At 47.2% G+C, this 23,419-nt stretch overlaps 1 protein-coding gene across 1 annotated transcript; it reads right to left on the bottom strand.

The window, feature by feature from the left end:
* Positions 1-20,148: 20,148 nt before the first annotated feature.
* Positions 20,149-22,288, bottom strand: LOC125520292 (ethylene-responsive transcription factor RAP2-6-like). Its single transcript, XM_048685178.1, has 2 exons — positions 21,722-22,288; positions 20,149-21,080 (listed from the first exon to the last, which is right to left on the bottom strand). Exons 1-2 carry the CDS (start codon positions 21,804-21,806, stop codon positions 20,482-20,484), a joined length of 684 nt encoding a protein of 227 aa, XP_048541135.1. The 5' UTR covers positions 21,807-22,288; the 3' UTR covers positions 20,149-20,481.
* Positions 22,289-23,419: the final 1,131 nt, after the last annotated feature.

Raw genomic sequence — 23,419 nt, 5'->3', positions numbered from 1 at the left:
ATGACCTATGTATAACATTCCAAATTGAAATTTGGGATGTTACAATAGCACACAAGGTGTTTTTCCGGTGTTCGGGAGTTGCATAATCTCATAGTCAGAGGAACATGTATAATTTATGAAGAAAGCAATAGCAATAAAACTAAACAATCATTATGCTAAGCTAACGGATGGGTCTTGTCCATCACATCATTCTCTAATGATGTGATCCCGTTCATCAAATGACAACACATGTCTATGGTTAGAAAACTTAACCATCTTTGATAAACGAGCTAGTCAGGTAGAGGCATACTAGGGACACTCTGTTTGTCTATGTATTCACACATGTACCAAGTTTCCGGCTAATACAATTCTAGCATGAATAATAAACATTTATCATGATATAAGGAAATATAAATAACAACTTTATTATTGCCTCTAAGGCATATTTCCTTCATTTTTCATATTGGTCTTTGCTAAGTTAATTACTTTCGTTGTTGTTGCTATCACAATCACTACAAATTGCTTCTGTTACTGTGCTACTAAACACTTTACTATAGAAATATAATCTCCCAGACGTGGTTGAATTGACAACTCAACTGCTAAGGCTCATAAATATTATTTGACTCCCCTTGTGTATAGTCAATAAATTTAAGTGAAATACTACCCTTGAAGACTGTCGCAATCTCCTATACCTGCGGATTATCAAGCCCTCCGAAGCAAGAGCCACAAAATGAAGCAAGAAGGAGGCTAGCATGCGCGACATTCGACGTTCATGATAAGACAATGAATTAAAACGATAACAAAACTGCCTTGACAGAAAAGACCAAACAACCCACGATCCACACTGATTTGGGATACCCCGACCCGCACATGCCGAATACCTTCCAAACGATTCGATCATGAAACACCTCGACACACCGGTCCGACCAACGCAGTGCTGGCCACCCGGACTCTTTTCATTGCGGCCCCTCATCGGATGGCCCTCAAAGTCATCTAGCCTGCCAACACGACCCTTGTCGGCTGGCCCTTTGGACCAGCAGACACATACCGCCCTCAGCCTACCGCGCACGAGGGCACGACCGACACGGGCAAGGCAACCCGGTAGGCGCCGAATGACTGCCAGCTCGGCCTGGGTAAGCACGTGGCGTGCAATGCATTATACGAGACGACGCATGCGGGCGAAACCGAAAACACGACATGATGGTGGCCCCGGCCACGCCTGCACCCCGTCGACAATCTCGCCCGCGGACGCTCACAGAAGGCGGGTACTCTAGCATCCTTTATAGGAGTAGATATACAGATGAACTGTGTAATCTCCTTTTCCAACCCTGTATTGTCTTGTTCTATTTTACTTCTTTTTCTCATATACATTTTACTTCTTTCTTTCTCTCTTTTGACTCCTGACTTGGTAACATATTACTAAACAGTATTACACAGCTAGTTAGGAGCCTCCATAGTGCTTTGACGCTCTCAGCCATCGGATCACTCAAACGTACGATCAAGATCAGCTCTCGGCGTCCCAGGTTGCTCATGCACTGCACGCACGTTTTGCGGGCTGCTGCTCCACAGAGCGAGTTAGTTTTCCTCTCCGTAATCGGGCCTTTCGAAGGCCCACGACTCTTATTTTTTGGATGCTAAAGCTAACAGCCCAAGTTGTCCAGGTTCCATCGCTATCCTCCCCAACTGGCAACCAAGCAGTTTGTCTATTCGTCGCGTGCCACCGTTTCTGCCTCATTGATGCGCCGCCGACCGCCGTTCTTTACTCCTCGATGCGTCGTCGTTCCACCATCGGCAAGCTTCTTATTCGCGACTGCCACCTCACTGATTCCGTCCACCCGCCCTGTACTCTTCCTCAGCAGCCCCTTCTTTACTATTTTTTAATTTCGTGTCTTGTATCGTTCGTCCGTGGCAGCTGCGGCGGCAGCCGGCGCCGTCGACGACCTCTCTCCAAATACGGCGACATAGATGGGCAGCGGCAGGATGTTTTCTCACCTTCCTGTGCGTGGCAGTGTTGCTGTGATGGCAAGATGATACGTGCGACGAGGGGATGGGGCTGACAGTGCTGCTCTTCTCCGTTGAGATCCAAGTGAGCAGTTATCATATTGCTGTTGAATAAATAGGCAATTTCTTGATTAAATTAATCCACGAGTAAATCACTAGCATGGCATTGACACAAATAAACGCATACTGATATTCAGTCAGGCTAGCACATACTATGCTAATTGGAGAAAGATCTATGTATAGCGCTAGCATGGCTAAAACAGAAAACAATAGGAGCGGGATAAACGAGTTGTACCCTCCAGTAGGCCATGCAGAGGCTGCGGCTTTGGTGGCAGCAGCGGCGTCCTCGGCGGCCTTCTTGTCGGCTTCAGCTTTCTCGGCGGTGGCACGTTCGGCGTCGGTGGACATGGTGATGATGAAGGCGACGCGGACGTAGAAGAAGTAGACGATCGGAAGCGAGCAGTCGCGTAATCGCTGCCCAAAAACCTATTCGCCCCTCACCCCGTACAGGAACCAGAAGGGCGTGGTTTCGGAGACCTGCTCTCCCATCGACCGTGTACGCGGCGGACGGGATGGAGTCACCGGCGGCAGCGGCAGCAAGGGAACGACGGTGGGCGTGCGCGTGGGAGCAGATGTGATCTGTTCGTGGCGGCTAGGGTTAGGAGACACCACACACTTCTATAGGCGCAGCTGCGTGGAGAGACGTGGGCTCGACCCACGTCTGAGTCCGTGACAGCCCACGATTCGACGTCTCAGATCGTGGCCCAGCTGTCAGAGAACTCTCCATTAGTGACTGGTAAAAATAAGCGCGTAGGTGTGAGCTCGGCTCGGCTCAATCCCGCAACCCGTGGCGCGTCGTGACGAGGCGTGGCGTGGTGAGGCGGGCGGCGGAGGAGGAGTGCGCGAGGGCCTCTTCTCTTCTCAAGCTCCAATAGCATGTAGAAGAGAAACCCTTATAAGAAGGTCCAACTCCTCTTCCACTTCCGGGGTGGGACTAAACTTCCCACTACACCTAGTGCCATATAACCCACATGGGCCCTTAGAGATTTTTCAGAAATTGCTATATGGGCCTAGAGCCCATCTCAAATTTCAGCAATTCCCCACCAGATCTCGAGGGCCCATTGTGTCCTCTGTTTCAATTACTGTTTCGATATACCAGTGTTTCAGTGAAGACCTATTAAGGTTGAGCTTCACCTAGAGCAAGTAGTTACACTCCTTCACAACTGAACAATGGACTATGCCTTGAATTGTCAGTTTGGCGTAAAGAAGTTTCACCACATGTCTTACTAGTACTAGGCTGCCGAAGGCTGACCCCTCGGGTGGAGCATATAAGTCACACTCCTGGCCTATTCATGAGCTTACTAGAGATCACCCCAATCTCATAGACTGCGACCAGCAGTCGGGCTCATATAGGTGTGTTCCTCCAAAGATCGCTCTGTAGGATAGTATCTTGCTTATATGAGCTTTGGAACACATTAAGACAGTAGTCATCCTACCATACAGTATCGAGAGTATTGCATCTCCAACGGAGTGGGTTAGTATAGTTACTCTCCTTAGTTCACCACTGGCTTGTTTTCCCAGGTCCTAATTCACGGGATCTCCGATCACATAGGTTGGGTTACTACCATGGCAACTCATGTGGGTCTCATACCCATCTCCCTCGATGCATTATCTATCACTACACGTGATAGCCCTTTCGTAAAGGGATCTGCCAGATTCTTAGCCGTATGGACATACTCCAACGCTATCACTCCGGAGTTTCTTAATTTTCTGACAGCCTTTAATCTCATTCTTATGTGTTTGTTGGACTTCATGTTGTCCTTTGAACTTTTCACCTTGGTGATGACAGTCTGATTATCGCAGTTCATAAGGATAGCCGGAACCGGTTTATCAACAAATGGCAAGTCCATCAAAAGATCTCGAAGCCATCCTGCTTCGACACCAGATGTGTCTAATGCTGTTAATTCTGCTTTCATTGTCGATCTCGTTAAGATCGTTTGCTTGCAAGACTTCCAGGAAATAGCGCCACCTCCAAGAGTAAACATATACCCAGTTGTGGCCTTCATCTCATCAGCATCAGAGATCCAATTTGCATCACTATACCCTTCAAGTACCGACGGGTATCCGGTATAGTGAAGTCCATAGTTCATAGTACCTTTCAGATAGCGCATAACTCTTTCAACAGCATGCCAATGTACATCGCCCGGTTTGGAAACAAACCGGCTCAGTTTGCTCATAGCAAACGCGATGTCAGGCCTCGTTGTGCTCGCTAGGTACATCAGTGAACCAATGATTTGAGAGTATCTCAATTAATCTATAGCCATGTCTTTGGACTTTCGAATCAACACGCTAGGATCATATGGTGTTTGAGATGGTGTGCAGTCCGAATATCCAAAACGACTCAACACCTTCTCAACATAGTGGGATTGCAGGAGTGTAATCCCACCTTCATTATCTCTCAGTAGCTTGATGTTCAAGATAACATCAGCCACACTAAGGTCTTTCATCTCAAAGTTCTGAGACAGAAACAACTTGACCTCCTCAATGATTTTGAGGTTGGTTCCGAATATCAGTATGTCATCAACATACAAGCACAGTATAACTCCTTCGCCCCACCATGGCGGTATACACATTTGTCAGCCTCATTAACAACAAAACCAACAGATGCCAGAGTTGTATTGAACTTATCATGCCATTGCTTAGGTGCTTGCTTGAGGCCATATAGAGATTTCAGCAACCTACACACTTTTCTTTCCTGACCATCTATCACAAAGCCATCTGGCTGTTGCATATAGATTTCCTCATTTAGCTCTCCATTCAGAAAATCCGTCTTAACATCCATCTGGTGGACGAGAAGACCATGCGAGGCCGCCAACGAGAGTTATACTCTAATGGTGGTCAGTCTAGCCACAGGTGAATAAGTATCGAAGAAATCTTCCTCTTCTTTCTGGTCATAACCCTTGGCCACAAGCCTAGCCTTGTACTTTTCAATCGTACCATCGAGCCTAAGCTTTTTTTTGAACACCCACTTACATCCCAATGGTTTGCAACCATAGGGACGCTCAGTGATCTCCCATGTCCCGTTAGCCATGATGGAATCCATCTCGCTACGGACTACATCCTTCCAGTAGTCAGCTTCTGGAGAGGCATACGCTTCTGAAATAGAAGTAGGAGTATCATCCACGAGGTACACGAAGAAATCATCACCAAAAGTCTTTGCAGTCCTTTGTCTCTTGCCCCTACCAAGGGTTTCCTCTTCATCCTCCTCTGGATTTTCATCATGTGTTTGTTCATAATATTCCATAGGGATGGCAGGTTCAGGAGTCTCCTCAGATTTCTGTCTAGAAGTGCTTTGCATATCTCTCATACGAAAAATACCCTCGAAGAATGTAGCATCCTTAGACTCCATAATTGTACCGACCTTCTGGTCAGGTACCTCAGATTTCACTACTAGAAATCTATAGTCAACGCTGTTCTTAGCGTAGCCCAAATTAACGCAGTCCACAGTCTTTGGTCCAAGCTTACGCTTTTTGGGGATCGGCACATTGACTTTCGCCAAACAGCCCCAAGTTCGCAAGTACGAGAGTGTTGTCCTTCTCTTTGCCCATTTCTCATAGGGAGTGACCTCATTATCCTTTGTCGGAACTTTATTCAGAACATGACATGCCGTCAATATAGCCTCCCCCCACCATGCCTTGGATAAATCCGATGTATCTAAAATGGTGTTAACCAAATCAGTTAGAGTATGATTTTTCCGCTCGGCAACCCCGTTTGACTGGGGTGAATAGGGAGGCGTCCTCTCATGAATAATGCCATGTTCCGAACAGAAGGAATCAAACTCACTCGAGAATTACTCTCCGCCACGATCTGACCGGACTCGTTTAATTTTCTTTTCAAGTTGATTCTCAACTTCTGCCTTATAGATTTTAAAGTAGTGTAGAGCCTCATCTTTAGTATTTAACAGATACACATAGCAATATCTAGTGGAATCATCTATCAATGTCATGAAGTATTTCTTTCCACCTTTAGTCAACACACCATTCATCTCACAAAGATCAGAATGTATGAGTTCTAATGGTGCCAAGTGTCTCTCCTCCGCGGCCTTGTGAGGCTTGCGAGGTTGCTTAGCTTGCACACATGAAAGGCACTTAGAACCTTTGGCTAAGGTGAAACTCGGGATTAAATCCAACTTGGCTAGCCGCGTCATAACACCGAAACTAATGTGACAAAGACGTGAATGCCAAACTTCAGATTCATTAACATTCGAATGAATATGGTTCACGACTTTATTACAAAAATCTGTGAGGGAAAGGCGGAACATCCCTCCACTTTCATAACCTTTTCCAACAAAGAGTCCATATTTCGTAACAACTAATTTATTAGACTCTAAAACCAACTTAAACCCTTCTCTACATAGAAGGGAGCCACTAACGAGGTTCTTCTTGATGGCGGGGACATGCTGCACGTTCTTCAGTTGCACGATCCTTCCCGAAATAAACTTCAGATCGACCGTGCCAACACCGTGAACATAAGCACTCGCGCCATTCCCCATCAATACGGACCTGTGGCCTGTTACCTAGTAAGAAGTGAACAATGAAATGTCAGCACACACATGTACACCTGCACCTGTGTCCACCCACCAATCGGTGGGCTGAAACACTGAAAAAACAGTAAATAAATTACCGTACCCAGGTGCACCATTCTCATTGTTGTCCACAATCATGTTGACGGACTTGGAGTCCTGTCCTGACTTCTTGTACTGGTTTGGGCACTTGTTGGCCCAATGTTCAACCGAACCACAAGTAAAGCAGCCCTCATCCTTCTTGTTCTTCTTGAAGGTCTTCTTACCCTTCTTCTTAAAGTCGGTATTGTGTTGGACACCGTTCTTTCCCTTGGGCTTGTGGGAGTTTAAGTTCTTCTGGTTCACCATGTTGGCGACAGAAGTCCCTTCGGCCCCTTTTCCGTGCGAGTCCTTTGCCCTTAAATTTTGCTCAACACTCAGATGGCCAATGACATCCTCCACAGAGAATTCACGCCTCTAATGTTTCAGAGTGGTGGCAAAGTTCCTCCAGGAATTAGGGGGCTTAGTGATTATGCAGCCCGCGATAAACTTGCCCGGTAACTCGCACTTAAGAAGTTCAAGCTCCTTAACAATGCATATTATCTCATGAGCATGCTCCAATACAGGACGGTTTTCAACCATCTTGTAATCGTGGAACTGCTCTATAATATACATCTCGCTCCCGGCATCGGCGGCCCGGAACTTAGATTCGAGTGCCTCCCACAAGTCTTTGGCAACATGCACATGTAAATATGCGTCGACCAGTTTATCTCCGATCACGCTAAGAACTGCTCCGAGGAACACAACAGCGGCCTCCTTGAACGCCTTCTCTTGTTCAGAAGCAATCGTTCCCGTGGAGACACCGGTGACCCAGAACACGTTCATAGCCGTGAGCCATAAAGTGGTCTTAGTCTGCCAACGCTTAAAATATGAACCGGTAAACTTATCTGGTTTTAGTGCAGCGGCAAAGCCACTTGCCGAAAAATTCCTACACATAATAGGTTTTTGGATTGTTGAATAAATAGGCAATTTCTCGATTAAATTAATCCACGAGTAAATCACTAGCATGGCATTGACACAAATAAACGCATACTGATATTCAGTCAGGCTAGCACATACTACGCTAATTGCAGAAAGATCTACGTATAACGCTAGCATGGCTAAAACAGAAAACAGTAGGAGCGGGATAAACGAGTTATACCCTCCAGTAGGCCATGTAGAGGCTGCGGCTTTGGTGGCAGCAGCGGCGTCCTCGGCGGCCTTCTTGTCGGCTTCAGCTTTCTTGACGGCGGCACGTTCGGCGTCGGTGGACATGGTGATGATGAAGGCGACGTGGACGTAGAAGAAGTAGACGATCGAAAGCAAGCAGTCGCGTAATCGCTGCCCAAAAACCTACTCGCCCCTCACCCCGTACAGGAACCAGAAGGGCGTGGTTTCGGAGACCTGCTCTCCGGTCGACCGTGTACGCGGTGGACGGGATGAAGTCACCGGCGGCAGCAGCAGCAAGGGAATGACGGTGGGCGTGCGCGTGGGAGCAGATGTGATCTGTTCGTGGCGGCTGGGGTTAGGAGACACCGCACACTTATATAGGCGTAGCCGTGTGGAGAGACGTGGGCTCGACCCACGTCCGAGTCCGTGACAGCCCACGATCCGACGTCTCAGATCGTGGCCCAGCTGTCAGAGAACTATCCATTAGTGACTGGCAAAAATAAGCGCGTAGGTGTGAGCTCGGCTCGGCTCAATCCCGCAACCCGCGGCGCGTCATGACGAGGCGTGGCGAGGCGGATGGCGAAGGAGTGCGCGAGGGCCTCTTCTCTTCTCAAGCTCCAATAGCATGTAGAAGAGAAATCCTTATAAGAAGGTCCAACTCCTCTTCCACTTCCGGGGTGGGACTAAATTTCTCACTACACCTAGTGCCATATAATCTACATGGGCCCTTAGAGATTTTTTAGAAATTGCTATATGGGTCTAGTGCCCATCTCAAATTTCAGCAATTGCAACGGTTCTACACCTGACATGAGTGTATGTACTGCATCTGCTACACCGTTTATTTATTTTTCTTTGCAAGAAATAATGTGATGATCATCCATATCTTTTTGTTTAGGCTGTCAGCTGTGCTTGATTAATTAAGGTGTGAGGTACACCTAGATTAATCACAAAGCGTGGATAAATGACCATCCAACACTCTGGTCTGCTCCTTAATTAGACGTCATGTCTTATTCATGATTTGGAGCTACAACATATACACAATTGAAAATGGGTGACCAGAACACAAGTCCATGTACAGAGTTATGATCGAATTATATACACATTTGTATCATGGTATCTTAGTGGCAGGAAGATATATTTGTCTCCAGAAGTGACCCATTCACTATTTGTTGATGGGAATTTTTATTTCAAAGGTTCTGATTGGAAAAAGGGATACAGCTCTGTATCTCATATTTTTAGCAACCTGCAAAAAGTAAGATCTGCTGTTGTATTTATATTTTCTGTGGTATTTGATCTAACTTCCAAGCCATAGTCGTAAAATATCATATATATATATATATATATATATTGATTAGTATAATTGTCAGTGGTAATTATTCGTTCCAGATTTTCAGCTATTCTTTATTCGACCAATAGTTTGACATATACAAACTGACAAAATTGTTGGCGAGGAGCGCAATTATGCTACTTTATTTGCAACTATGTGACTCCTCCATGTTTTTCTCACAATGAATAATTTCTATTTCCTCGTTTCAAGTGTTTATTTCCATTCCCCTGCCAAGACAGGAAGATAGTGAGTATATTCGCTGATAGGCTCGGCAACCTGTGTATTGAATTTTTGTACTTCAGTTTCTTTCTACTTCTATGATGTTTATCTTATCTTTTCTTGCTTACAATTTTTTTTGAAAGATCCGGCTTTGGCCGGCTTCATTGATTTAGAAGGAAGCATATGGGAAACATGTGGGGATCAAGTGATCATGATAAAAAGGAAGAGCTCTCAGGAGCAGAGAGAAAAAAGGAGGAAAAAAACAACGGCAGCGTCGAGAGACGCCCCGCACTAGGTCACTCCCTCGCAGGTGCGTCCCCGAACGGGGGCTCTAGGCATGCGGCACTTGCAGACCTCCAAGACTGGAGATCGAGCCTAATGGCTTGAAGCATGTTATCAGTGTGCGCCGTTTTCCGTCTGAAAATGTATGCGTTCCGCTCCTTCTAGATGTGCCAAGCCACCAGCATGGCCATCGTTTTGGCTCCCCTCCTCTGGCCGGGCGGCGTGCGGCTGATCATCGACTGGCAATGCTGAAGAGAACTGTGGGCAGGCCGCCGGCTTGAGACCAGCTCCTCGCAGCCGCTCCATGTGGCAACCGTGCTCCACACCACCCTGGAGAAGGGGCAGTCCCAGATGAGATGCCGCGAAGATTCAAGGCTTCTGAAGCAGAGACTGTAGAATTAGCCGTTTGGCCATCCCCTCCTCTGTAACCTATCATTGCACCACACTCTGTCATTGTATAGCAGCCATGTAAACATCTTGACGGTGCCCGGCGCCCAGGCTTTCCAGATGATGTTGCTGTGGCCCGCGCTCGGAGTGTCTTTGAAGAACAGCTTGTACGCCGCCCCGGTCGAGTATGAGCTCCCTCCTCCTGTAGTCCAGGTGATTCGGTCAGCGACTTGGTTGTCAAGGGTGATGTGAGCCTCCTGGAGCCGTCACCATAGCCTGAGGAAATCAACAGCAATGGAGGCCGTGTCGCCGTGTCAGAGATCAAATATCCATTGATCGTTTGCAAGTGCAGCGGCAACCAATCTGCTTTTACGCCTCGAGTGCTTGAACAGGTTCGGGAAGCTGATGCTCAGAGGCGCGCTGTCGAGCCAGGGGCATGTCTAGAATCCTGCCATTTGGCCATCGTCGATGATGATCTTTGTGGCACTCGCGAACTGCTTCCGGTCACCTTCATCGCATGGCAAGGGGAAAGCCATCCAGGGCCTCATCGATTGCTTCCAGTGTTGGGGAACGTAGCAGAATTTTAAAATTTTCTACGCATCACCAAGATCAATCTATGGAGTCATCTAGCAACGAGGGAGAGAGGAGTGCATCTACATACCCTTGTAGATCGCGCGCGGAAGTGTTCAAGAGAACGGGGTTGATGGAGTCGTACTCGACGTGATCCAAATCACCGATGACCAAGTGCCGAACGGACGGCACCTCCACGTTCAGCACACGTACGGTTGGGAAGACGTCTCCTCCAACTTGATCCAGCAAGGGGAAAGGAGAGGTTGATGAAGATCCAGCAGCACGACGGCGTGGTGGTGGAAGCAACGGTGATCTCGGCAGGGCTTCGCCAAGCGCAGGGAGACGGGGGAGTGTCACGGGAGGGAGAGGGAGAGGCCAGGGGCTTGGGTGAGGCTGCCCTCCCTCCCCCCACTATATATAGGGTGCCTATGGGGGGCGCCGGCCCTAGGAGATCCAATCTCCTAGGGGGGCGGTGGCCAAGGGGGTGCCTTGCCCCCCAAGGCAAGGGTGGCGCCCCCCACCCCTAGGGTTTCCAACCCTAGGCGCAGGGGGAGGCCCAAGGGGGGCGCACCAGCCCACTAGGGGCTGGTTCCCCTCCCACCTCAGCCCATGGGGCCCTCCGGGATAGGTGGCCCCACCCGGTGGACCCCCGGGACCCTTCCGGTGGTCCCGGTACAATACCGATTACCCCAGAAACTTTCCCGATGGTCGAAACTTGACTTCCTATATATAAATCTTCACCTCCGGACCATTCTGGAACTCCTCGTGACGTCCGGGACTCCGAACAACTTTCGGGTTACCGTATGCTAATATCTTTACAACTCTAGCGTCACCAAACCTTAAGTGTGTAGACCCTACGGGTTCGGGAGACATGCAGACATGACCGAGATGCCTCTCCGGTCAATAACCAACAGCGGGATCTGGATACCCATGTTGGCTCCCACATGCTCCACGATGATCTCATCGGATGAACCACGATGTCGAGGATTCAATCAATCCGTATACAATTCCCTTTGTCAATCGGTACGTTACTTTCCCGAGACTCGATCGTCGGTATCCCAATACCTAGTTCAATCTCGTTACCGGCAAGTCACTTTACTCATGCCGTAATGCATGATCCCGTGATCAACCACTTGGTCACATTGAGCTCATTATGATGATGCATTACCGAGTGGGCCCAGAGATACCTCTCCGTCATACGGAGTCACAAATCCTAGTCTCGATTCGTGCCAACCCAACAGACACTTTCGGAGATACCTGTAATGTACCTTTATAATCACCCAGTTACGTTGTGACGTTTGGCACACCCAAGGCACTCCTACGGTATCCGAGAGTTGCACAATCTCATGGTCTAAGGAAATGATACTTGACATTCAAAAAAGCTACAGCAAACGAACTACACGATCTTTGAGCTAAGCTTAGGATTGGGTCTTGTCCATCACATCATTCTCCTAATGATGTGATCCACTTATCAATGACATCCAATGTCCATAGTCAGGAAACCATGACTATCCTTTGATCAACGAGCTAGTCAACTAGAGGCTCACTAGGGACGTGTTGTGGTCTATGTATTCACACATGTATTATGATTTCCGGATAACATAATTATAGCATGAACAATAGACAATTATCATGAACAAAGAAATATAATAATAACCATTTTATTATTTCCTCTAGGGCATATTTCCAACAGTCTCCCACTTGCACTAGAGTCAATATTCTAGTTACATTGTGATGAATCGAACACCCATGCAGTTCTGGTGTTGATCATGTTTTGCTCTAGGGAGAGGTTTAGTCAATGGATCTACCACATTCAGGTCCGTATGTACTTTACAAATCTCTATGTCTCCATTTTGAACACTTTCACGAATGGAGTTGAAGCGACGCTTGATATGTCTGGTCTTCCTGTGAAACCTGGGCTCCTTGGCAAGGGCAATAGCTCCAGTGTTGTCACAGAAGAGAGTCATCGGGCCCGACGCATTGGGTATGACTCCTAGGTCGGTAATGAACTCCTTCACCCAGACTGCTTCTTGTGCCGCCTCCGAGGCTGCCATGTACTCTGCTTCACATGTAGATCCCGCCACAACGCTTTGCTTGCAACTGCACCAGCTTACTGCCCCACCATTCAAAATATACACGTATCCGGTTTGTGACTTAGAGTCATCCAGATCTGTGTCGAAGCTAGCATCAACGTAACCCTTTACGACGAGCTCTTCGTCACCTCCATACACGAGAAACATGTTCTTAGTCCTTTTCAGGTACTTCAGGATATTCTTGACCGTTGTCCAGTGTTCCATGTCGGGATTACTTTGGTACCTTCCTACCAAACTTACGGCAAGGTTTACATCAGGTCTGGTACACAGCATAGCATACATGATAGACCCTATGGCCGAGGCATAGGGGACGACACTCATCTTTTCTCTATCTTCTGCCGTGGTCGGGCATTGAGCCGTGCTCAATCTCGTACCTTGCAATACAGGCAAGAACCCCTTCTTTGATTGATCCATTTTGAACTTCTTCAATATCTTGTCAAGGTACGTACTCTGTGAAAGACCAATGAGGCGTCTCGATCTATCTCTATAGATCTTGATGCCTAATATATAAGCAGCTTCTCCAAGGTCCTTCATTGAAAAACACTTGTTCAAGTAGGCCTTTATGCTTTCCAAGAATTCTATACCATTTCCCATCAACAGTATGTCATCCACATACAATATGAGAAATGCTACAGAGCTCCCACTCACTTTCTTGTAAATGCAGACTTCTCCATAAGTCTGCGTAAACCCAAACGCTTTGGTCATCTCATCAAAACGAATGTTCCAACTCCGAGATGCTTGCACCAACCCATAAATCAAGCGTTGGAGCTTGCATACCTTGTCAGCATTCTTAGGATCAACAAAACCTTCCGGCTGCATCATATACAATTCTTCCTTAAGGAAACCATTAAGGAAAGCCGTTTTGACGTCCATTTGCCATATCTCATAATCATAGAATGCGGCAATTGCTAACATGATTCGGACGGACTTCAGCTTCGCTACGGGTGAGAAAGTCTCATCGTAGTCAACCCCTTGAACTTGTCGATAACCCTTAGCGACAAGCCGAGCTTTATAGATGGCCACATTACCATCCGCGTCTGTCTTCTTCTTAAAGATCCATTTATTTTCTATGGCTCGCCGATCATCGGGCAAGTCAGTCAAAGTCCACACTTCGTTTTCATACATGGATCCTATCTCGGATTTTATGGCTTCCAGCCATTTGTTGGAATCCGGGCCCGCCATCGCTTCTTCATAGTTCGAAGGTTCGCCGTTGTCTAGCAACATGATTTCCAAGACAGGGTTGCCGTACCACTCTGGTGCGGAACGTGTCCTCGTGGACCTACGAAGTTCAGTAGTAACTTGATCTGAAGTTTCATGATCACCATCATTAACTTCCTCTCTAGTCGGTGCAGGCACCTCAGAAACATTTTCTTGAGCTGTGCCACTTACCGGTTCAAGAGGTAATACTTCATCAAGTTCTACTTTCCTCCCACTTATTTCTTTCGAGAGAAACTCTTTCTCTAGAAAGGACCCATTCTTGGCAACAAAGATCTTGCCTTCGGATCTGAGGTAGAAGGTATACCCAACAATTTCTTTAGGGTATCCTATGAAGACGCATTTTTCCGACTTGGGTTCGAGCTTTTCAGGTTGAAGTTTCTTGACATAAGCATCGCATCCCCAAACTTTTAGAAATGACAGCTTAGGTTTCTTCCCAAACCATAATTCATACGGTGTCGTCTCAACGGATTTAGATGGAGCCCTATTTAAAGTGAATGCGGCAGTCTCTAAAGCATAGCCCCAAAATGACAGCGGTAAATCGGTAAGAGACATCATAGATCGCACCATATCCAATAGAGTGCGATTACGACGTTCGGACACACCATTACGCTGAGGTGTTCCAGGCGGCGTGAGTTGTGAAACTATTCCACATTTTCTTAAGTGTGTGCCAAATTCGTGACTCAAGTATTCTCCCCCACGATCTGATCGCAAGAACTTGATTTTCTTGTCACGTTGATTCTCAACCTCACTCTGAAATTCCTTGAACTTTTCAAAGGTCTCAGACTTGTGTTTCATTAAGTAGACATACCCATATCTACTTAAGTCATCAGTGAGGGTGAGAACATAACGATAGCCACCGCGAGCCTCAACACTCATTGGACCGCACACATCAGTATGTATGATTTCTAATAAGTTGGTTGCTCGCTCCATTGTTCCTGAGAACGGAGTCTTGGTCATTTTACCCATGAGGCATGGTTCGCACGTGTCAAATGATTCATAATCAAGAGACTCTAAAAGTCCATCTGCATGGAGCTTCTTCATGTGTTTGACACCTATGTGACCAAGGCGGCAGTGCCACAAATATGTGGGACTATCATTATCAACCTTACATCTTTTGGTATTCACACTATGAATATGTGAAGCATTACGCTCGAGATTCATTAAGAATAAACCATTCACCATTGGAGCATGACCATAAAACATATCTCTCATATAAATAGAACAACCATTATTCTCGGATTTAAATGAGTAGCCATCTCGAATTAAACGAGATCCTGATACAATGTTCATGCTCAAAGCTGGCACTAAATAACAATTATTGAGGTTTAAAACTAATCCCGTAGGTAAATGTAGAGGCAGCGTGCCGACGGCGATCACATCGACCTTGAAACCATTCCCGACGCGCATCGTCACCTCGTCCTTCGCCAGTCTCCGCTTATTCCGCAGCTCTTGCTTCGAGTTACAAATGTGAGCAACCGCACCGGTATCAAATACCCATGAGCTACTACGAGTACTGGTAAGGTGCACATCAATTACATGTATATCACATATACCTTTAGTGTTGTCGGCCTTCTTGTCCGCTAAGTATTTGGGGCAGTTCCGCTTCCAGTGACCACTTTCCTTGCAATAAAAACACTCAGTCTCGGGCTTGGGTCCATTCTTTGGCTTCTTCCCAGCATCTTGCTTACCGGGCGCGGCAACTCCCTTGCCGTCCTTCTTGAAGTTCTTCTTACCCTTGCCTTTCTTGAACTTAGTGGTTTTATTCACCATCAACACTTGATGTTCCTTTTTTATTTCCACCTCTACTGATTTCAGCATTGAATACACCTCAGGAATGGTCTTTTCCATCCCCTGCATATTGAAGTTCATCACAAAGCTCCTGTAGCTCGGTGGAAGTGACTGAAGAATTCTGTCAATGACCGCGTCATCCGGGAGATTAACTCCCAGCTGAGTCAAGCGGTTATGCAACCTAGACATTTTGAGTATGTGCTCACTGACAGAACTATTTTCATCCATCTTACAGCTGAAGAACTTGTCAGAAACTTCATATCTCTCGACCCGGGCATGAGCTTGGAAAACCATTTTCAGCTCTTCGAACATCTCATATGCTCTGTGTCTCTCAAAACGCTTTTGGAGCCCCGGTTCTAAGCTGTAAAGCATGCCGCACTGAATGAGGGAGTAATCATCGGCACATGACTGCCAAGCGTTCATAACGTCTTGGTTCTCTGGGACAGGTGCGTTACCTAGCGGTGCTTCTAGGACATAATCTTTCTTGGCAGCTATGAGGATGATCCTCAGGTTCCGGACCCAGTCCGTATAGTTGCTGCCATCATCTTTCAGCTTGGTTTTCTCTAGGAACGCGTTGAAGTTGAGGACAACGTGGGCCATTTGATCTACAAGACATATTGTAAAGATTTTGGACTAAGTTCATGATAATTAAGTTCATCTAATCAAATTATTCAATGAACTCCCACTCAGATAGACATCCCTCCAGTCATCTAAGTGAAACATGATCCGAGTTAACTAGGCCGTGTCCGATCATCACGTGAGACGGACTAGCCAACATCGGTGAACATCTTCATGTTGATCGTATCTTCTATACGACTCATGCTCGACCTTTCGGTCTTCCATGTTCCGAGGCCATGTCTGTACATGCTAGGCTTGTCAAGTCAACCTAAGTGTATTGCGTGTGTAAATCTGGCTTACACCCGTTGTATTCGAACGTTAGAATCTATCACACCCGATCATCACGTGGTGCTTCGAAACAACGAACCTTAGCAACGGTGCACAGTTAGGGGGAACACTTTCTTGAAATTATTACGAGGGATCATCTTATTTAAGCTACCGTCGTTCTAAGCAAATAAGATGTAAAACATGCTAAATATCACATGCAATCAAATAGTGACATGATATGGCCAATATCATTTGCTCCTTTTGATCTCCATCTTCGGGGCTCCATGATCATCGTTGTCACCGGCATGACACCATGATCTCCATCATCATGATCTCCATCATCGTGTCTTCTTGAAGTTGTCCCGTCATCTATTACTTCTACTACTATGGCTAATGCTTTAGCAATAAAGTAAAATAATTACATGACGTTTATGTTGACACGCAGGTCATAAATAAATAAAGACAACTCCTATGGCTCCTGCCGGTTGTCATACTCATCGACATGCAAGTCGTGATTCCTATTACAAGAACATGATCATCTCATACATCACATATATCATTCATCACATCCTTTTGGCCATATCACATCACACGGCACATGCTGCAAAAACAAGTTAGACGTCCTCTAATTGTTGTTGCAAGTTTTTACGTGGCTGCTATAGGTTTCTAGCAAGAACGTTTCTTACCTACGCCAAAACCACAACGTGAATTGCCAATTTCTATTTATCCTTCATAAGGACCCTGTTCATCGAATCCGATCCGAATAAAGTGGGAGAGACAGACACCCGCCAGCCACCTTATGCAACTAGTGCATGTCAGTCGGTGGAACCAGTCTCACGTAAGCGTACGTGTAAGGTCGGTCCGGGCCGCTTCATCCCACGATGCCGCCGAATCAAGATAATACTAGTAACGGCAAGCAAATTGACAATATCGATGCCCACAACTGCTTTGTGTTCTACTCGTGCATAGTAACTACGCATAGACCTAGCTCATGATGCCACTGTTGGGGAACGTAGCAGAATTTTAAAATTTTCTACGCATCACCAAGATCAATCTATGGAGTCATCTAGCAACGAGGGAGAGAGGAGTGCATCTACATACCCTTATAGATCGCGCGCGGAAGCGTTCAAGAGAACGGGGTTGATGGAGTCGTACTCGACGTGATCCAAATCACCGATGACCAAGTGCCGAACGGACGGCACCTCCGCGTTCAACACACGTACGATTGGGAAGATGTCTCCTCCAACTTGATCCAGCAAGGGGAAAGGAGAGGTTGATGAAGATCCAGCATCACGACGGCGTGGTGGTGGAAGCAACGGTGATCTCGGCAGGGCTTCGCCAAGCGCAGGGAGACGGAGGAGTGTCACGGGAGGGAGAGGGAGAGGCCAGGGGCTTGGGTGCGGCTGCCCTCCCTCCCCCCCACTATATATAGGGTGCCTAGGGGGGCGCTGGCCCTAGGAGATACAATCTCCTAGGGGGACGGCGGCCAAGGGGGTGCCTTGCCCCCCAAGGCAAGGGTGGCGCCCCCCACCCCTAGGGTTTCCAACCCTAGGCGCAGGGGGAGGCCCAAGGGGGGCGCACCAGCCCACTAGAGGCTGGTTCCCCTCCCACCTCAGCCCATGGGGCCCTCCGGGATAGGTGGCCCCACCCGGTGGACCCCCGGGACCCTTCCGGTGGTCCCGGTACAATACCGATTACCCCCGAAACTTTCCCGATGGCCGAAACTTGACTTCCTATATATAAATCTTCACCTCCGGACCATTCTGAAACTCCTCGTGACGTCCGGGAGCTCATCCGGAACTCCGAACAACTTTCGGGTTACCGTATGCTAATATCTTTACAACCCTAGCGTCACCAAACCTTAAGTGTGTAGACCCTATGGGTTCGGGAGACATGCAGACATGACCGAGATGCCTCTCCGGTCAATAACCAACAGCGGGATCTGGATACCCATGTTGGCTCCCACATGCTCCATGATGATCTCATCGGATGAACCACGATGTCGAGGATTCAATCAATCCGTATACAATTCCCTTTGTCAATCGGTACATTACTTGCCCGAGACTCGGTCGTCGGTATCCCAATACCTAGTTCAATCTCGTTACCGGCAAGTCACTTTACTCGTGCCGTAATGCGTGATCCCGTGATCAACCACTTGGTCACATTGAGCTCATTACGATGATGCATTACCGAGTGGGCCCAGAGATACCTCTCCGTCATACGGAGTGACAAATCCCAGTCTCGATTCGTGCCAACCCAACAGACACTTTCGGAGATACCTGTAATGTACCTTTATAGTCACCCAGTTACGTTGTGATGTTTGGCACACCCAAGGCACTCCTACGGTATCCGGGAGTTACACAATCTCATGGTCTAAGGAAATGATACTTGACATTCGAAAAAGCTACAGCAAACGAACTACACGATCTTTGAGCTAAGCTTAGGATTGGGTCTTGTCCATCACATCATTCTCCTAATGATGTGATCCCGTTATCAATGACATCCAATGTTCATAGTCAGGAAACCATGACTATCCGTTGATCAACGAGCTAGTCAACTAGAGGCTCACTAGGGACGTGTTGTGGTCTATGTATTCACACATGTATTACGATTTCCGGATAACATAATTATAGCATGAACAATAGACAATTATCATGAACAAAGAAATATAATAATAACCATTTTATTATTTCCTCTAGGGCATATTTCCAACAGTCTCCCACTTGCACTAGAGTCAATATTCTAGTTACATTGTGATGAATCGAACACCCATGCAGTTCTGGTGTTGATCATGTTTTGCTCTAGGGAGAGGTTTAGTCAACGGATCTACCACATTCAGGTCCGTATGTACTTTACAAATCTCTATGTCTCCATTTTGAACACTTTCACGAATGGAGTTGAAGCGACGCTTGATATGTCTGGTCTTCCTGTGAAACCTGGGCTCCTTGGCAAGGGCAATAGCTCCAGTGTTGTCACAGAAGAGAGTCATCGGGCCCGACGCATTGGGTATGACTCCTAGGTCGGTAATGAACTCCTTCACCCAGACTGCTTCTTGTGCTGCCTCCGAGGCTGCCATGTACTCTGCTTCACATGTAGATCCCGCCACAACGCTTTGCTTGCAACTGCACCAGCTTACTGCCCCACCATTCAAAATATACACGTATCCGGTTTGTGACTTAGAGTCATCCAGATCTGTGTCGAAGCTAGCATCAACGTAAGAAGATAGTGCATTGCTTGATGCAGAGACCGAGTCTTTCTTTTTTTAAGAAAAAAAATAAGAAGATAGTAAATTAAAAAAAAAGTATGCACAAAATAGAGCATGTTGATGTTCGCATACTTGGACTCTCGGAGGATATAAACACGCGCGCACGGGATAGAGACAACTTATTACGACCTTGAGCTCGAGAGATAAGGATGCAGATGTAGCAGAGTCTATCTCAATGAATTGTGTTGATTCATGTATATCATCCATGTCAGCTAAAAAAAATGTATACCATCCATCTGCCCGCAAAAAAGAAGTATATCATCCTTCAACTGTGGTTCATAAATACTAGGATAATAAGTCTACAAAATTTAAAACACGACCGAGTTGTAAGTTCTAAACAAGAGCTGTCGCAAATGAATATACATAGTCCTAACCGTGCGTGCATTCACCGCGACAAGTATATTTATACGTGCATTTCGTCCTGAGGGTGACACACATACAGTACAGAGTTCTGTATTGTTCTACGCACCCTATCCGAGTTTGGCCACAATCCTGAGAGTTCCTCACCACTGCTCAGTGCTGACATATACAGTGGCATGCGACGTACACATGCTACAGACGCTGTTTCTAGTGTTGTGTCTATTCATTTTACCAAAAATAAATAAGGAAATACGCAAACAAAAAGATGAAAAGAAACAGAACTTGTTTTTCTCATGTACACGTCGATCAGTACGTATTCAGTAAGAGTACTACTCAGTTAGCAGCCAGGGCCTGCACTTCTCTCGCCATATCCGCGATCATCCGGCCGGGGCGGCGACCCCGAGTCGTGCGCCGGCGTCGACGAAGACGACTGCCCCGGTGTCTTCCCGCCGGCTGCAACAGCCCGCAGGTCCACGTCACCGCTCTGCAGTATGTGCGCATACCGGTGGAGGTCCGGGAACTCCTCCCGAGCAACGGCTGCCAGGGAGTTAATCTGCGGACGGAAGGCCACCACCACGGGTCGCTGCTGCTGCCGCATCGACGGCGATGCCCCGCCTCCGGGCGCCAGGAGCTGGCCGACGGCATGGCGGGGTGGCGCAGGCGCACCGCCGGCGCCAGGGAAGTTGAGCTTGGCCTTGGCGCCCTTGAAGCGGAGCGCGGCGGCGTCGTAGGCGCGTGCGGCGTCCTCGGCCGTGTCGAAGGTGCCCAGCCATACGCGCGCCGCCTTCACGGGGTCGCGGATCTCCGCCGCCCACTTGCCCCACGGCCGCTGCCGTACGCCACGGTACCGCGGACGCTGCTGCTGCTGCTCCGACGCCGTTGACGACGACGACGTCGCCGCCACGGCCAGAGGAGCGCTGTGTTGGCGGGTCACAGCTGTTTCACCCATCAGTACATGCATGCATGTTGACACACGATGTCAAAGATCAAATACTTGAAAAATGATTGTGTTAATTGAATATCATACTTTTTAACAAAAGGCATCCACTGCCCAGTTTCTTTTTATAAAGCTCAACCAGTAAATTTTTGTTGAGTATTCCCTCTGTAAAGAAATATAAAAACATTTAGATCACTAAAATAGTAATCTAAAATCTTTTATAGTATCATACTTGAGCTGATGGAGCATTAGTTAGTTTTTTTCTTTGCCATGTTGGAGGATGATTGTAACTTGAAAGATTGTCCTGCCACGTAGGCTGACACATGGACAATAATGCAGACGCAAATGGCTGTCAGGGATCTACAGTTGGCGAGTTCCAAAGTCTAAACTTCTCCAAAACAAAGCTCGACACGTGCCTCCTGAGCGTACGAAATCTCGTTTCCCTTCCTTTCGTTTTGCATTTTTTTTCTGCTTCCCTGTTCGCCTTATCGATCTAGAGTTCTCTATACGGAATCACACACGGATCGCGTAGAATCATCTAGATCAGCACGCAAAGATTCCAAGGACATCAAAAGGAACCCCCCAAAAAAAAGCTGTGTGGAAGCTGCAGCATGCACAAATCGAGCAACGTATACAGCACCTTGCTGCCCGGGCGCGGTTGCACCGGCGGCGGCCGCCGGTCCCGGTCGAGTGGAGCTGATGACGTGGGTGAGCGCCGCCACCATGACGGCGAGCTCGTACTGCTGGTGCTGGTAGCTCGTCGTCGCAACGCCAACGCCAGCAGCCTCCTCCCCGACGACCTCCGGCTCTCCATGCCCATGGTGGTCACCTCGTTGTTGCGCCGGCGGCGGCGGCGGCGGCGGCGGACGAGGTGATGGCGGCGGGCCTCTGCTGTCGCGACGGTGCCCCGGAGCCGGAGGAGGAGCGCTTCCGCTTCCGCTCGGATGATCCACGCTTGCTGCCCTGTCGGTTGTCACCGGCGTCCGGCGCCACCCGCGGACAGGACAAGGCCGATCGATGGATAATGCGGATGTGTCCTTCGCCTAGTAGCTGCTTCTGTTTGTCCTGGAGAGTAAAGACCAGGGGCCTATAGCGAGCTAGCTAGCGGAGATAAGGATGGGACAGACCCCCTCGACTCTCGAGTGCGTGGGACTGGGGCACTCCTTCCTTCCTGAACCTTCCCTTTATAACCAAGCCACCTGCTACTGGTTACGGTTTTGCTAAGTTTAAGTTCAACAAATGCTACATCAACCGAGAGTTACTTAGGACATGTACAATGGTTGATAAGACAGTCTTATCTTAAGTCTTGTATATAATTTAGAGATAATAAAAAAATAAGACTACAATGGGTTATATATTAGCCTTATCTTCAATAACTAGTCATTCCTTAAAATATGGTGAGACAAATTGTGCTAAGAGATCATCTCTTGTCTTATCTTAAATAAGAAAAGATAAGCCTTTTTTATGAGTTCTCTCTTCTTCACATCATCATTTATCCTACATGACACTCCTAAGATAACGTCATTATACTACATGCCCTTAAGAATTACGGGATGATCTCTAGCTGGCAGTTTTTCATTGGACTAGGGGAGAAAGGGGCCCCACCTTCGGTGAAATTAGGGGGGCGGTGTGGAGAGATTTCATGATAAGTACTCCCTTCGTAAACTAATATAAGAGTGTTTAGATCACTATTTTATGATCTAACCGCTCTTATATTAATTTACGGAGGGAGTATCTAAACGTTTGTGTGTTTAGCATTTTTGGTTTAAGTTAGACTTAACTGATGTGAGCAATGCTACACGTACGGATGGCCTTTTACGGGACTAGTAAACGTGTACGTGCAACGCACGTCTCGATCAAAGCAGCCTCTCAGATTTATGTGAGTACTGAATTCTTAATTCATATTCTAGAAATTTGGGGAAAAAGAATATCTATAGTGCCCGCATCTCTAAAGGTCAAGTTTAATACAAACCATCATTTATCTTTTGATGATGGCATTTGAAGTTCAAGAAGACCAAAATGATCTTATAGTAAAGATTTCAGGATATCTAATTTTTCTTGTCTGAACTTGAAGGACTTATAATGAGTATAGGTATTGTCCAAGTGAACATGGAAGAGATGCAAAATTTTAATAAAGATAAAAAAATAGTTGTCCTGGAAAAACTAAATCTCGATCCCTCTTGGGTTCGGGCTACATGTTATCTTCACAAGTTGAATTGTTGGGCTCGACTACAACACCACTAGTGGAAACACAGCGAGCTAAAAGAGTTCGCTAGCCAGGACTATTTTGCTCCCATTCTGAGTTTGTCTCATCTCATGTAGTGCAACATTCTGAACA

Source organism: Triticum urartu, chromosome 7 (genome assembly GCF_003073215.2).
Source record: "Triticum urartu cultivar G1812 chromosome 7, Tu2.1, whole genome shotgun sequence".
NCBI lineage: Eukaryota > Viridiplantae > Streptophyta > Magnoliopsida > Poales > Poaceae > Triticum > Triticum urartu.
The sequence above is the reverse complement of the archived record's forward strand: the minus strand, read 5'-3'. Positions and strand labels throughout refer to the sequence as shown.